The 17,552-nt window shown below is 31.3% G+C and overlaps 1 protein-coding gene across 1 annotated transcript; it reads right to left on the bottom strand.

Moving 5' to 3' along the window:
• Positions 1–3,623: 3,623 nt before the first annotated feature.
• Positions 3,624–4,427, bottom strand: LOC119665497. Its single transcript, XM_038074719.1, has 2 exons — positions 3,853–4,427; positions 3,624–3,807 (listed from the first exon to the last, which is right to left on the bottom strand). The coding sequence occupies exons 1-2, from the start codon at positions 4,425–4,427 to the stop codon at positions 3,624–3,626; spliced, it is 759 nt and encodes a 252-aa protein (XP_037930647.1).
• Between the last annotated feature and the right edge of the window lie 13,125 nt (positions 4,428–17,552).

Raw genomic sequence — 17,552 nt, forward strand, 5'->3', positions numbered from 1 at the left:
AACTAATATTAATGTTTTATTTGAATTATAATCTATGTTGTGTTTATATTTAATTATTGACACGTCTGCACCTGTGTCAATTAATAATTTTACGAAGGTGTTAGTATTTTGGCAAAATACTTTTATGTAATTAGATATATTGGGGTTATACGTGTAGATATTATTTTTAGTTTTACCAGAGGAGAGTTCTACTGGTTTTTTATTAAATTGATTTCTTTGATTATTATATTGATTTCTTTGATTATTATGCTGCCTATTATTATATTGGTTTCTTATTTGATTGTTCCTATTCAAATGGTTAGAGAAATTTCTCCTTTGATTGTATTGTTGTGGCGACATATTGCCACGGTAGTGTTGAGTATATAAAACCTGTTGTCGTTGATCTGGAAAAACTAAATTTTCCGCAAAGTCCCTAGCTTCTTGAAAAGATTTAGGTTGTGCAGCCTGTACCGTTTGTGAGTAGGTTGCATTAAGTCCTTTCTTATAGGCTAACAATGCGTATATTATAATTTCTCTTAAGTAAAGAGATATTATTGAGACTTGAAAGTAGTTTGGCCATCTTGTCACTGAATTCTGTAACGGATTGATTGTGACCTTGTCTCATTTCGTTGATCCTTTGCAGTAACTGTTGTACTGTATCCTTTGCAACGTAAGCTTTGGTAAGTTTCTTTATCAACTGTTGTAATGTGTCTGGATAACCCAGTGGTGAGACTCTAGCACGTACATTATGGTGAAGTTTGCATTCTACAATGTATTCCAAGAACTCTTGTTTGTTCTCTTCTGTTATCTTCTTATCGTACAATTGTAATCTATGGAGGAATGAACTTAATTCCTCTTGTCTTCCTTGAAATGTGGGTAGAACCTTTTCTACGTTTTCCAGAATTGAGTAATACGAAGCCATCCTTGTGTCTGTATTTCGTGTCGTACTTGGTGGGTTTGGTATAGGTTGGTTATGGGTTATTAAGTTGTCAGTTTGTTCTGTTACTGACATTTTAATAAGTTGTTTATGTGTAATCGAATATTTTTCAAAAAATATTTCTTTGAGGTTTTGGGATTCTACTAATTTGGATTCAATATATATTGAGCTAACACAATTTTTCAGGTATTCTAATCTATTTAGTTTCTCTTCTATCGTTTGCTTAGTGTATCCTCTTACACTAGCTTTCCTTGCGTTTCTTAGTATACTTTGTACTTCACTTATGTGAGTACTAATAATTTCCATTAAAGTGTTTTAGAAAAAGGGAAATATTTTATTATATCAACCAACATAAATATGAGGGAATTGAACAGAGTAGAGCAACAATAAAAGAAAGAAATATCAGAGACAATATTAGTGAAAATGCGAAATAATACGATATTTATAGGTATTATCGTTCGCGTACAACTTTATTCAAAGGTAATGAAACAATGACCATTAAAGAATATTTAAACAGTATAATTTTCATTTCTATTACTTTAAATTTATTAATTCATTTATGTAATTCTTTTAATATAGTTAATATAATTTAATACAATTTGTATTCAGATTGGTATAATAATAATATATATTTTTCATTGTATTTTTTTTTTATATATATATAATGATAGTTTTCAATATAATTTTAATATAATTTTTTTTTTTTTTTGTTTTTTTTTTACAAATGCAATTAAAAAAAATTTTTTTTTAAAATATTCTATTTTTGTTTAAACAGATTTTGTTTCTTTCAAAAATTTTCTTTTGTATAGTAAGTTGTAATATATTATGTTGTATTATACATCGTTTGATAAATTTCTGTGTGCATGCTTATGCACGTATTTTTTTATATATTTATTAATTTTATGGGCGATGTATAATATAACTATTATTACAACTATCGTGATTACTATAACCTGTTCATGTCCTGTGTTGACAGCAACTGTTTGTAGATTATTGGTTGTTGTCTTCTGTTCCGTTTGCGGTATGTCCTGTGAAAACCAGCCCATTACTCTTCAGTATTCTTCAGTATTTTTCCAATTGTTAGATTTTTATTTTTATTGCTTTCCTTTCTTGTTTGTTTATGTTTTGTTTAACAATCTCTTTTGTGTTTTAAACTTAGTTTTTGCGACAAAGTGTTTTTTTGTTTGTTTTACAAAATATTTTTTTTTTTTTTGTTTTTATGCTTTTATGTATAAATTTCACATATTTTTGCTATAAGTTTTAAGTTTAAAAACATTAAAGTATAAATTTCAATTTTAAGAACTTTAACTTCAATCTTCTTTGGATTTTTCTCAAAGTATTTTTTTTTTGTTTTTCTAAATATTTATTTATTAAATAAGTTTTACTCATTGAGTAGAATATTTTTGCTTAATTAATTTAACTAAATATTTTTGTATATATTTTCACATTTATTTGCTCATATTTATTATTTGTAGTTTTTATATTCAATTTTTTCTGTCATTGTTTTTGTTTTTATTGAGGATATAACAACTTTTAAATTTTTGTAAAAATAGTTCACTTTTTATTTTTACTCTTCACTTTTCTTTTACCACATTGATTCTAGAGCCGAATGCGGTTTTTTTTTTTTTTATTAAATTAAAGTTTTTAAATATATTTTCTAGTTAATATTTCCGTTTGCCGTTTGGCAAATTTGCAGGATCGCCATGTGGGATTTTAAATATTGTCTTTAAAAGAAAACACTTAATTTGTTTTTTTATTATATGTAAACTTTATTTTTATTTATTTGCACATCGTTTTTACTTTTATTATTAATAAGATCTCAACAAGATCATGTATTACTATCAACTATCAACTATGCACTATACACTAAAACTCTCAATTAAAGACTAACAATCATTATATTTTTCATACCGATAACAGTTCGGTTTTACAATATTCTATTTTACATTTTACTATTTTCTTAAATTCTATTGGTTAATATATTTCTTAGTTTCTATATACTTATGTCATTGGTCAACAATATCATTTCTTAATAGTTGACACACATATAGTGACCAACTGTAAAAGAGGGCAAATCATATTGCATGCACAATTGCTTGCAATATGATCCGCACAACACTTGACATATTTTAATGTGTTCTAGATTCCGAAATCCAAATTGCCAAGCACATGCTGAAGTAATTATACTTCGCTATGCACTAAAACGTTTGTCATAAAGAAATGACAAAACAAAGGAGTCGAATTACCAACTCATAAATTATTGTGCTATACAATTTGGGTTTCTGGGTTATAAATATTGATTTGAAGTGTTATGGGTTAAAGTGTCAGATCATCATAACGCACACATTGAATTGCGTGTGGTCATGGTCTGATATGACACTACAGTTGGCTCAAACTGAAAAACACATGTAACCAAATATCACAACAAAAAAATATAAAATAATATTAACTAAATACAAACATAAACATTCTCCCCGCCGTTGAGTGCCAACTCAACTTGTCCTAGGTTGTGGTCACAGTGAAGTCCAAATTTTGTTGACGTAATTCTGCATTCTGCATATTATTTCTTCGTGTTGAAATTTCGCTTATTGTGTGTTTCTGACATATGTTATGTTTGGTTTTCCAAGTGCTGATTATTATTATTGTTATAGAAATTAACAACGCCAAATAGCTTATCGTATGATGATGAATACTGTTTAATCGCACTCTAGAGTGCGATTGCATCTGCCATTGCTGTGAGCGGTTCTCCGATTAAGAAATGACCAGGTGTTAGTGCTGACAAGTCATTCGGATTACTCGACATAGGTGTCAATGGTCGAGAGTTCAGTATTGCTTCGACTTCTAGTACTACAGTCTCTAGTTCCTCATATGTTAGTGACGTGGTCTTAGTACTTCGTATCAATAAGTGTTTTGCTGATTTGACTGCTGTTTCTTACAGTCCACCGAAGTGTGGTGCACGAGGAGGTATAAATTTAAATGTTATTCCTCTTTCATTACATTCGTTAATTATCTTCTCTTGTGCCTTGTTTGTTTGAATTGAGTCTGCAAGTTCAAGTAATTGATTGCTTGCTTCCACGAAATTTGTGGCATTGTCACAAAACAAATTTTTGCAGTGTCCTTTTCGAACAATAAAACGTTTCAGCGATCCGATGAATGCATCTGTGGTTAAATCGCTAACTACTTCGAGGTGAACTGCCTTAGTTGTGAAACAACAGTACACAGCAATGTATGCCTTGTGTGGTTTCTTGCCTCGGATTCTGTAATGTATCCAAAAAGGTCCGCAAAAGTCCACTCCAGTGGTGAGGAATGGTCGCCCAGGTTGTACTCTTGTCGCTGGCAAATTACACATCAGTTGTTCATAAAATCGTGGTCTTACTTTAGTACAACGTACACAATGTTGTTCTACTGACCTTGCCATTAATTTGCCCTTAATTGGCCAGTATCGTTGACGCATGTTAGCTAGGAGAGACTGCGAACCACAGTGCATGTATTTCTTATGGACTTGTTCCATTATTAATTTGACAATGGGGTCATTATAAGGCAACAACATAGGATGTTTTGCGTCACACTATAATGAGGCTGCATCCAAACGTCCACCAACTCTTATGATGCCCGTATTATCAATAAAAGGTGCCAGTGATGCCAATGCACTGGACTCATTTATTCTTCCATCAGATTTCATAATTTTGATTTCATTTTTAAATTCTGCATATTGAATACTTTTGATGATGACCTGATGTGCTGCATCTAGATCATCTGGAGTCAAAAAATTGCTTGAATGATCATTTTGTTTTCTTCTGGTTCTTTTTACGAATCTTAATATATACGATAATATCCGTTGAAGTCTTCCAAATGAGTTGTTGTGTCGTATTGAGGATTTGCTGTGCCTTCAACAACAGACAATGTAGATACTGTAGTTTCCTTCTTCCGTTCGGGATCAATGAGGGTTTCGAATTTTAACGCTGATGATGGTTTTGAAGGCCACAGTTCTTCCCGACCATGCAGGAACATAGGTCCATAAAACCACATACTTGATGACTGTAGTTTATGGGGTGCAAGGCCTCTTGATAAAATGTCAGCTGGATTGTGTTCCGAACTGACGTGGCGCCACTGACTTGTGGCTGTTAATTGATGAATGTTGCTTACTCTGTTTGCAACGAAAGTGTGAAACTTTGATGATGGAGAGTTGATCCATGATATCACTATTTGTGAATCACACCAAAATAACGTCTGGTAATTTCTTATTTGTAGGTCGTTCTTTATTCTTGTTGCTAGTTCTGCGCCAACCACAGCTACACAAAGTTCGAGACGAGGTAATGTCAACCTTTTCAAAGGTGCAACCCGAGATTTGGCGCACAATAGTCGTACAATAATTTGACCATTCTGAAGTGTTGATCGCAAATACGCTGCAGCACCATATGCCTTTTTTGATGCATCTGTAAAGATGTGTAATTGAATGTTGGCAGGAACTTCGCCTTTGAAAATATGACGAGATATCTGCAGACAATTTACTTTTGTCAAATTGTTCCGGAACTCTAACTACTGTTTATGTAATTCAGTCGGCAGTTTTTCATCCCAATCCATCTTTAAATTCCATAATTCTTGAATAAAGATCTTTGCCATCACCACAACTGGTGACAAAAGTCCTAGTGGATCAAATAGCCTTTCTAAATCTGAGGTTGCACTGCGCTTCGTCGTGCTGCAAACGGGTTCCAATTTAACCTTGACGCATAAACTATCAGATTTTGGACACCAGGATAACCCAAGAGTTTTTGTTGTATCGTTATTATTTTCTAAATCTAAATTGACTTCTAAGTCATCGTGTGGAATTCCTTGTAGTAGACTTGGATGATTTGCGCACCATTTTCGCAATTTAAAACCGCTTGCTGTCAGTATTTTGTTTAATTGACTCTGAGTTTCCAACAATGTTCTCAGACTATCTGCCCCGTGTAAATAGTCATCTACATAGAAGTTTTGTTTGAGAGCAGATGCACCTAATGGATAATTTTGCATATTGTCATCAGCTGAAACTTGCAAACATTTGGTTGCTAGATACGGTGCTGATCTAATACCATATGTTACTGTGTTGAGTTCAAAGTACTTTATAGGTTGACTTGGTTCATTTCTCCAAACGATAAGCTGACATTGTCTGTCTTCTGGATGTACAAGTATTTGTCGGTACATCTTTTCAATGTCTGTTGTAAACACATAACGAGGAAGACGGAATCGTAATAAAATAGACAGTAATTCACTTTGCACAGTTGGTCCGATGTGTAGTAAATCATTGAGAGATTGCCCTGATATTGTTTTGGATGATGCATCAAATACCACACGTAACTTGGTGGTGGTACTGTCGAGTTTAAGCACACAATGGTGTGATATAAAGTAATGTGGTGACATAATCCTTTCAATATCTATTTCGGTCATGTCCCAATTTTTCATATTCATCTAAAAAGTCTACGTATTGTCGTTTGAGGTGACTATCCTTTGAAAGTCTACGCTCTCGTGCTAGAAATCTATTTGTAGCAATATCTTTCGAATCTCCCACAGCGAATCTGTCATTTATAAAAGGAAGACGTACAATGAATCGTCCCGTAACATTCTGATATGTAGTTTGAGTGAATTGAGCTTCACATTGTTGCTCTGCTATTGACAAGACCTTTGAGTGAGTATCAACTTCTTCAACCTTCCAGAGTTGTTCTATTGCATTTTCTAAACTATCTTCTGATGCTATTCCACATGTTGCAATCATTGTGTTAGCATTTTGGATTTTTCCAAATACGATTCATCCGAGCACAGTGTTCTGTAGAATTGGTAGTTCCCTTGAAAGTTGTATTTGACCAGAACTTAGGAGTTGATGATAAAATTCTTCTCCAAGCAACATATCAATTTTGTCAGACTTATAGAATGTAGGATCTGCTAATTGGATGTTATTGGGCAGATTTCAATTTGAAATTTGTAAGTGTGCGATGGTTGATTGGATACAATTTTTGGCAACACAAATGCTTCAAGTATTGTTTTGTAATCGGTCACTTTTGATTGCACAGAAAGTGTTGTACGACTTTTAGAACTCAATTTACCTATCCCTATGCCTTCGATGCAAATCGAACTGGAGCTTACTTGAAATTATTCTTCGGCTGTCTTCTAACGATTGCTCGAACTCTGTATGTGAAGCTTTGTCTAGCTTTCTAATAATTACGTGAACCATTATGGCGTCCCAAGATTTAACATCAATACCTTGAGCTGCTAATCCATAATAACATTCTTTTGTAACATCATGTATGCTCTTAAGACTGCTTGCTGACTCAATTGTTATATTTGGTTGTGATAACAATTTATTTAGTAATGCTGTCACCAAGAGTCGTTTGTTGTCATACCAATTTGACAGAATATCCCAAGCTATATTGTAATTTTGCTCGGAAATTGGCAGATGTCGTATGAGGGCTTTTGGCTCACCCGCCAAATTTGTAGATAGATGGAACATTTTGTGGGCTGCGCTTATTGATTGATCATGGATCAATTGTTGAAACAAATCTCTAAATTCAATCCATTTCTAATAGTCTCCATCAAATGTTGGTAAAACTATTTTTGGAAGTCTGATTTGTTGAGTTGCTGCAGGCCCCTGACGTTAATCCTTCAGTTGGTTGACTGTGTTGTTTTAAATATATTAACGCGTTTTGGGCATCTTTATCCGTTGAATAGTATTGGTCCCAAGTATATCCGACGATGTCTTCTGCGTCGGCTGATGACCACATTTCATCATTGTTATCCCTCAGATCCTTCTGATATTTTTCTATCAGAGAATATTTCAGATCATAATAACTAGGATGATGTTTTATGGTTATTTCTTCATATATTTCGTCTATGTTTACGCGTAATGCATGCATTAATGACAATTGCTTTTGCATGGTTCGCATGAGCGATGTAGTATTATTTGACCCTCTTGGGCTTATTACTGGCTTCCCGTCCTGTGGTTTCAGGAGTAGCCTTGATTTCTCTAGCTTGAATGTTTCATCATATGTGACTACTAGATTGGAGGTTTTTTTGAAATTGTCTGCACTGAAATACTCGTGTTGAAGTTCAGATTGTGGCAGTACTTTGATTTCAGCATCATTAGATTCGAAATTATCCCACAACGTGTTTAGTTTATTTAGTCGATCTTCATAATATGTGGTATCCTGCTTGCGGGTAGTAGAATCCTTTTTGAAATTGGTTATCAGTCGCTCAATCTCTGTACCGAGCTCTGACTGCTTCTTTAATAACGCATCCATGGCGATGTTTGAATTTTCGGTCCGAAAATTTCAATGAATAAATACTTCAGCTGGTTAATGAGTAGACCTTTTGGTGTGTCCTTTTGTAGGTAATTGACTCCTTCGATATGTGTTTCGACAAAATGAAAGCTGATATTTTATCAACAATCACGTCGGGGTCACCAAAAAATGTACGCTACTTGGTGCTAACCCAGATCCTTAATCTGTGTTAGCTTGGTAACCAATTTTTGTGTGTAAAGTAGTTTGAGCACTTGAAACACAAACTAATCGATGCGGGAAAGTAAGAAACGAAAGTTATAATTGGTTTGTATTTCGTTTCTTTTCTGAACTTTATTAAAATTATTTACTCTATTTATACACAACTATTTCATATAAAAAAAAATATTAAATTATGCATTAATTAACAATAAATATTAATGCATAATTCACAAATAAATAAATTTGCCTACGCTGTGCTGACATAATTATAAGCCAAAAATATTATACACTTTCTTCAGTGCATTGACCAACAAGAAAAGCTGATAACGCAAAATTGCACTTTTCGTTGGTCAATGACTGGTCGCAGTGTTGGCTCAAACTGTAAACACATGTAACCAAATATCACAATAAAAAAATATAAAATAATATTAACTAAATACAAACATAAACAACTATTTTGATAAATGATATGAAATATAAACATGTAGCAATTAAATCGATTCCCTTTTTACGCACTCCAAAAAAGTAAATACTAGTAGTAGTAGTAGTAGTAGCTTTATTTTTTACTTCATTTTAAAGTTATTATATTACATCGACATTATATAATAATTATAATATATATAATTATAATAATATACATAAAGCTTACAGCTATGGCATTTTAGCCGTCTGCCGGAAGTTTAGATTAATCTAATAGCTAATTAACTAATAACTAATTAATCCAATTTTTATAAATATTAAATAGATATTCTTACTTATGAACTCAATACAACATAAATATTAAATTAAATTACTATAACAAACATAATAGATTTTATATAAGTTAATTTAAAAATCTTCATTAATAATATTTTGCCTAAATTTAAATGTATTTTTAATAAACGCCTGTAGTGTCATATCAGACCATGACCACACGCAATTCAATGTGTGCGATATGATGATCTGACACTTTAACCCATAACACTTCAAATCAATATTTATAACCCAGAAACCCAAATTGTATAGCACAATAATTTATGAGTTGGTAATTCGACTCCTTTGTTTTGTCATTACTTTATGACAAACGTTTTAGTGCATAGCGAAGTATAATTACTTCAGCATGTGCTTGGCAATTTGGATTTCGGAATCTAGAACACATTAAAATATGTCAAGTGTTGTGCGGATCATATTGCAAGCAATTGTGCATGCAATATGATTTGCCCTCTTTTACAGTTGGTCACTATATGTGTGTCAACTATTAAGAAATGATATTGTTGACCAATGACATAAGTATATAGAAACTAAGAAATATATTAACCAATAGAATTTAAGAAAATAGTAAAATGTAAAATAGAATATTGTAAAACCGAACTGTTATCGGTATGAAAAATATAATGATTGTTAGTCTTTAATTGAGAGTTTTAGTGTATAGTGCATAGTTGATAGTTGATAGTAATACATGATCTTGTTGAGATCTTATTAATAATAAAAGTAAAAACGATGTGCAAATAAATAAAAATAAAGTTTACATATAATAAAAAAACAAATTAAGTGTTTTCTTTTAAAGACAATATTTAAAACCCCACATGGCGATCCTGCAAATTTGCCAAACGGCAAATGGAAATATTAACTAGAAAATATATTTAAAAACTTTAATTTAATAAAAAAAAAAAAACCGCATTCGGCTCTAGAATCAATGTGGTAAAAGAAAAGTGAAGAGTAAAAATAAAAAGTGAACTATTTTTACAAAAACTTAAAAGTTGTTATATCCTCAATAAAAACAAAAACAATGACAGAAAAAATTGAATATAAAAACTACAAATAATAAATATGAGCAAATAAATGTGAAAATATATACAAAAATATTTAGTTAAATTAATTAAGCAAAAATATTCTACTCAATGAGTAAAACTTATTTAATAAATAAATATTTAGAAAAACAAAAAAAAAATACTTTGAGAAAAATCCAAAGAAGATTGAAGTTAAAGTTCTTAAAATTGAAATTTATACTTTAATGTTTTTAAACTTAAAACTTATAGCAAAAATATGTGAAATTTATACATAAAAGCATAAAAACAAAAAAAAAAAAAATATTTTGTAAAACAAACAAAAAAACACTTTGTCGCAAAAACTAAGTTTAAAACACAAAAGAGATTGTTAAACAAAACATAAACAAACAAGAAAGGAAAGCAATAAAAATAAAAATCTAACAATTGGAAAAATACTGAAGAATACTGAAGAGTAATGGGCTGGTTTTCACAGGACATACCGCAAACGGAACAGAAGACAACAACCAATAATCTACAAACAGTTGCTGTCAACACAGGACATGAACAGGTTATAGTAATCACGATAGTTGTAATAATAGTTATATTATACATCGCCCATAAAATTAATAAATATATAAAAAAATACGTGCATAAGCATGCACACAGAAATTTATCAAACGATGTATAATACAATATAATATATTACAACTTACTATACAAAAGAAAATTTTTGAAAGAAACAAAATCTGTTTAAACAAAAATAGAATATTTTAAAAAAAAATTTTTTTTAATTGCATTTGTAAAAAAAAAACAAAAAAAAAAAAAAATTATATTAAAATTATATTGAAAACTATCATTATATATATATAAAAAAAAAATACAATGAAAAATATATATTATTATTATACCAATCTGAATACAAATTGTATTAAATTATATTAACTATATTAAAAGAATTACATAAATGAATTAATAAATTTAAAGTAATAGAAATGAAAATTATACTGTTTAAATATTCTTTAATGGTCATTGTTTCATTACCTTTGAATAAAGTTGTACGCGAACGATAATACCTATAAATATCGTATTATTTCGCATTTTCACTAATATTGTCTCTGATATTTCTTTCTTTTATTGTTGCTCTACTCTGTTCAATTCCCTCATATTTATGTTGGTTGATATAATAAAATATTTCCCTTTTTCTAAAACACTTTAATGGAAATTATTAGTACTCACATAAGTGAAGTACAAAGTATACTAAGAAACGCAAGGAAAGCTAGTGTAAGAGGATACACTAAGCAAACGATAGTAGAGAAACTAAATAGATTAGAATACCTGAAAAATTGTGTTAGCTCAATATATATTGAATCCAAATTAGTAGAATCCCAAAACCTCAAAGAAATATTTTTTGAAAAATATTCGATTACACATAAACAACTTATTAAAATGTCAGTAACAGAACAAACTGACAACTTAATAACCCATAACCAACCTATACCAAACCCACCAAGTACGACACGAAATACAGACACAAGGATGGCTTCGTATTACTCAATTCTGGAAAACGTAGAAAAGGTTCTACCCACATTTCAAGGAAGACAAGAGGAATTAAGTTCATTCCTCCATAGATTACAATTGTACGATAAGAAGATAACAGAAGAGAACAAACAAGAGTTCTTGGAATACATTGTAGAATGCAAACTTCACCATAATGTACGTGCTAGAGTCTCACCACTGGGTTATCCAGACACATTACAACAGTTGATAAAGAAACTTACCAAAGCTTACGTTGCAAAGGATACAGTACAACAGTTACTGCAAAGGATCAACGAAATGAGACAAGGTCACAATCAATCCGTTACAGAATTCAGTGACAAGATGGCCAAACTACTTTCAAGTCTCAATAATATCTCTTTACTTAAGAGAAATTATAATATACGCATTGTTAGCCTATAAGAAAGGACTTAATGCAACCTACTCACAAACGGTACAGGCTGCACAACCTAAATCTTTTCAAGAAGCTAGGGACTTTGCGGAAAACTTAGTTTTTCCAGATCAACGACAACAGGTTTTATATACTCAACACTACCGTGGCAATATGTCGCCACAACAATACAATCAAAGGAGAAATTTCTCTAACCATTTGAATAGGAACAATCAAATAAGAAACCAATATAATAATAGGCAGCATAATAATCAAAGAAATCAATATAATAATCAAAGAAATCAATTTAATAATTACCAAAATAATAACAGTTCAAGAAACCAATATCAAGGAATTTAACGTAACAACAACCAAAGGTACCAACGTAACAATGGTCAAAGAAACCAAAACTATCAACATAACCAGAGAAACACCTATAACAGAAATATGAACCAAAGACATGTTCGCTTAACATCATCACAGGAAAACTACATGCGACCAGAGGAAAACCAGTAGAACTCTCCTCTGGTAAAACTAAAAATAATATCTACACGTATAACCCCAATATATCTAATTACATAAAAGAATTTTGCCAAAATACTAACACCTTCGTAAAATTATTAATTGACACAGGTGCAGACGTGTCAATAATTAAATATAAACACAACATAGATTATAATTCAAATAAAACATTAATATTAGTTGGAATTACAGACAGTCACAGAACATCTCTAGGAACCACAAACCTACAGATAAAATTTGATGAAACATATTTACATTATGAATTTTCAGTAGTGGAGAAAAATTTTCCCATAGAAGTCGACGGTATCATTGGAAGGGATTTTCTAACAAAATTCCAATGTAATATTGATTATTACACCTTTTTACTCACAGTAAACAACAACGAACAAGAAACAACTGTTCCCATTTACTACAAACCAATAGTAATTCAATCAAGAACAGAGCATATTTTACCGATAGATATGTACTTCGAAGAAGACACATTGCTAATTTCTCAAGAAATTGACAAAGGTGTTTTCATCGCAAATACTATAGTTCCCGGAAAAGGAAACTGTCATGTTCGAATTTTAAATACAAATGAACATGACGTTACACTCAATAGATTAAAATTTCAAAGCCGACCACTTAAACATTACAATTACAGCGTCAAAAAGAATACAAAAGAAAATAACCAGTTACGTTTAGAAACACTTCTTAACAAACTACAATTAGGTACAAATAAAACTTTGGATGATGATACACTCATTCCCCTAATATCACACTATCAACACATATTTTTATTGGAAGGAGAACAAATAACATGTAACAATTTTTACACTGAACACATACCAACCACAGATAATGTTCCAATATATATTAAAAACTACAGATTACCATATACCCATAATGATGTAATAAAATTACAAGTCCAAAAACTGCTAGATGACGACATAATTCAACCTTTGAAAAGCCCGTATAACTCTCCAATCTTACTAGTACCAAAGAAATCAGCTGAAGATGAGAAGAAATGGAGACTCGTGATTGACTATAGAAAACTTAACAATAAAATAGTAAACGATAAAATCCCATTAACACGCCGTGAAGACGTACTAGATAAACTTGGAAAAGCAAGATATTTTTCGACGCTCGACATGACTAGTTCATTCCACCAAATACCGATAGATACAAAGTCTCAACAAAAAACTGCTTTTTCAACTACAGATGGACATTATGAATTTAAAAGACTTCCATTTGGACTAAAAATCAGTTCCAATAGTTTTCAACGAATGTTAACACTCGCGTTAACAGGTCTTGATAATGAAGCATTCCTATACGTGGATGACGTGATTGTATTCGGCAATAGTCTAAAACATCATAATATTAATTTGGAAAAAGTCTTCAAAAGATTGAGTGACTACAACTTAAAGCTCAATCCTGAAAAATGTAACTTCTTAAAACATGAAGTAACATATTTAGAACATCTAATAACAGAACATGGCGTCAAAACAGACCCAGCAAAATATACAGTTATTCAAGAATATCCTAAACCAACAAATATAGATGAAGTAAGAAGGTACGTTGCCTTCTGTAACTACTATAGACGCTTCATTAAAGACTTTGCATCAATAGCCAAACCTTTAAACTTATTGTTAAAGAAAAATCAAAAATTTATTTGGAACACAGAATGTGACATAGCATTCGAAAAACTCAAATCGATTTTAATGAGTCCACCAATTCTAAAATATCCTGATTTTAGTAAACCATTCATAATAACAATAGATGCTTCTGATTATGCACTTGGTGCAGTTCTCTCCCAGGGCGACATTGGTACAGATTTACCAATTTGTTATGCAAGTAAAGCTTTACAAAAACATGACTTAAACAAGCCAGTTATTGAAAAAGAACTCCTTGCAATACATTGGGCAATTAACTATTTCAGACCATATGTATATGGCAAACGTTTCTATGTTATCACTGACCACAGACCCTTAATTTCACTATTTGTACATAGTAACCCATCTTCAAAAATGACGAGAATCCGAGTCGACCTATCAGATTATGACTTCGAAATAATTTATAAGAAAGGAAAAATTAATACAAATGCCGATAATAGACACAACCATTTTAAAGAAATTAATACCAACTACAGAAGATACGTTGTCCAACCGCAAATTAAAAAACTTGGAAAATAATGAAGAAATAATAGATAAAATAAATAGAGCTCAAATATGTATAACTACTCGAAGTAAAATGCGCGCCGCAGCTACAACAGATACAGCTGCGAAATCAAAAATTCAAACGAATAAACAAATGGATACAAAAACCACTGAGCCTGATCAACTCTACTGTTGGGATTGTACTTCCATAAGTGACATTCGAAGAAAAAGAATACTGCAGTTTAAAATAAATAAAAAGATAAAGGATGCATTCATACATTATGACGATAAAGAAGTTATCGTGGAATTAAGCGAAATACCTCCGAAGCCGATTTCGATTATGGTTAAGCTAATATCCAAATTAGAAGAATTAAAAATAACAATGCTAGCGCTAAGCGATAATGATATAATATTCAAATCCATGGATAAAAACAAATTTAAAGAAATGATTAATACGTTGCAACGAGAGAAAAATACCAAGTATGAACAGAAATTAAAAATAATATTGTACAGGAAACCGAAAAATATTGCGGACATAACAACAAGATTTAGATTAATCGAAGAACATCATAACAATGCTCTCAGCGGACACCTAGGAGTACGTAAAACATGTACCAAACTAAAACAAAAATACAGCTGGAAAAAGATTAAACAAATGGTTCACAAATATATTAACACCTGCGAAAAATGTCAACGCAACAAACAAATACGACATACCAGAGAAGAACTTCAAGTAACCTCAACCCCAAATACAACTTTCGAAACTGTGGAAATCGACACCGTTGGACCTTTAAGACCATCTAATGGATACAGGTACATCTTAACGATGCAGTGTGAATTAAGTAGATTCATTATTGCACACCCGATAATTAGCAAAGATGCCACAACAATTGCGAAAACACTAGTAGAACAACTAATATTAAAATTCGGTTCATTCAAAATATTAAAATCAGATAGAGGTACAGAGTTCCTAAATGAATTGTTAGCTAAAGTGACAGAAATCTTGGGGATAAAACAAATCTTTTCAACCCCATACCACCACGAAACAATAGGTACCATAGAGAGTCCTTAATGAATACTTATTAAATTTCGCTAATGATGATAATTGGGACAAATGGGTACCGTATTATACATTCGCATATAATACTGCTCCACATGTCGACACAGGTTATACACCACATGAACTGGTATTTGGTAAATTACCAGCATTACCCAATGAAAACATAGAAAATAGACAGGGAATATTCAACTTAGATGAGTATGCAAATGAATTAAAAGTACGGCTTAGATTATCAATTGAACAAGCAAGAAAATTCAGCATAGAAGCTAAAACAAAAAGGAGAGAAATATCAAAGAAAAATAGTTGGCCGATTAAATTAAAAATAGGTGACGAAGTATTAATTAAGTCACAAAACAAACGAAAAGGTACAAGCCCTTATACAGGCCCATATAAAGTAACAAATATAGAAGGTAGTAATGTCATAGTAAGTATTGGTAATGAAACAAAGACTCTTCACAAAAAAAATAGAAAATTATTCAAAAGAGAATAAAAGTATATAATCTTAACATTTTAAACAATTTTAAACAAAATATTACGAATTCAAAATATATTAATAAAATTATATAAATACTAATTAAAATTTATATGTATTAAGATAGAATAATAATAAAATTTCAATTTGCATATTTAAATATTTCATATTTATATTTTTAGATTTCTTATAAAAAAAATTTTTTTTTTTTTTTTTTTTTTTATTAACAGTGGTTAATAATGTGCGTCAAAGGAGTAATAATAAACGGCAGTATAAGTTTAATAAATTTATGCGGAATTTCATCTATTCCAATAGCGTTTGACTTAATTTTCATGACATTATTAAAGACAGTTTCTTCACTAACACATATAAAATCAAAACTGCGTTCGGGGGGAACACTCTCAAGTTCAGGGAAGACCGGAGCAACGTTCAATCTATCTCCTATAGGAACAAAGAAATCATTTAAAATGTTAGGATCAATGCTACATACATTTTTTGAACTATTAACCACCCCTAGAGCTTTGATGTTGCTCCAAAGTGATTTTGTAGGTAATGAGGTATCTAGTTTCGATTTAATGAACCTAGATTTAGCAAGATAAATAGCCATTCGAGTCAAATTTCGAGCTGCTTTAAACCGCGTCCAGTTAAAAACATTCGGATATCTTTTCCACACTGCATACTTCCTATTTCTCTTGTTTATCATACGTTTGATGTCAGTACTGAACCATGGACATGAAGAATTCTTAACATGTATAGTACGATACGGAATATACTGATGCAAATAATTAATAATTATATTGTTTAAGACTGTCAATTTGTCATCAACTGAAGCACCAAACCAGCAATTACTCCAGTCAACAGTGCTAAGATCACTACATAATAACTGAGTATCAGCTGATTTAAAATCCCAGAAAGAAAATTGAGAGGGATTGACATTTCTCGTTACACAATAATCTAAGGTAGTGAATAATAAATCATGATCGGAAACAAACGAAATCTGATCAAATAACAACACTTTGGTCAGATCAGACACGATCACTAAGTCGAGGAGACTTGGGCGTACATTATTACTATATCTAGTAGGCACGGTATTATTCACAATGCTTAGACCAACCATAGCTATAAGGTCATTCAGTGCAGACACTTTAGCATTGCTCAAAAAAATATCAATATTAAAATCGCCAAATATGGCAATAAAATCATAATTAACAGCAATAGGAAGGAGGGCTTCAAAAAGAGGACCACTACAGTACCTTTTACTGGGGTTATAAGCACAAGAAACAAGAATTTTATGACTACCTAAATA

Source organism: Teleopsis dalmanni, chromosome 1 (genome assembly GCF_002237135.1).
Source record: "Teleopsis dalmanni isolate 2A chromosome 1, ASM223713v2, whole genome shotgun sequence".
Classification (NCBI taxonomy): Eukaryota; Metazoa; Arthropoda; class Insecta; order Diptera; family Diopsidae; genus Teleopsis; species Teleopsis dalmanni.

Excerpts from the sequence above, each read along its gene's own strand:
- LOC119665497 (XM_038074719.1), bottom strand. The coding sequence starts at position 4,427 with ATGGAACAAGTCCATAAGAAATACATGCACTGTGGTTCGCAGTCTCTC. Across the intron at positions 3,808-3,852 it reads GCACCACACTTCGGTGGACT|TACTAAGACCACGTCACTAA; the intron begins GTAAGAAACAGC and ends ATTGATACGAAG.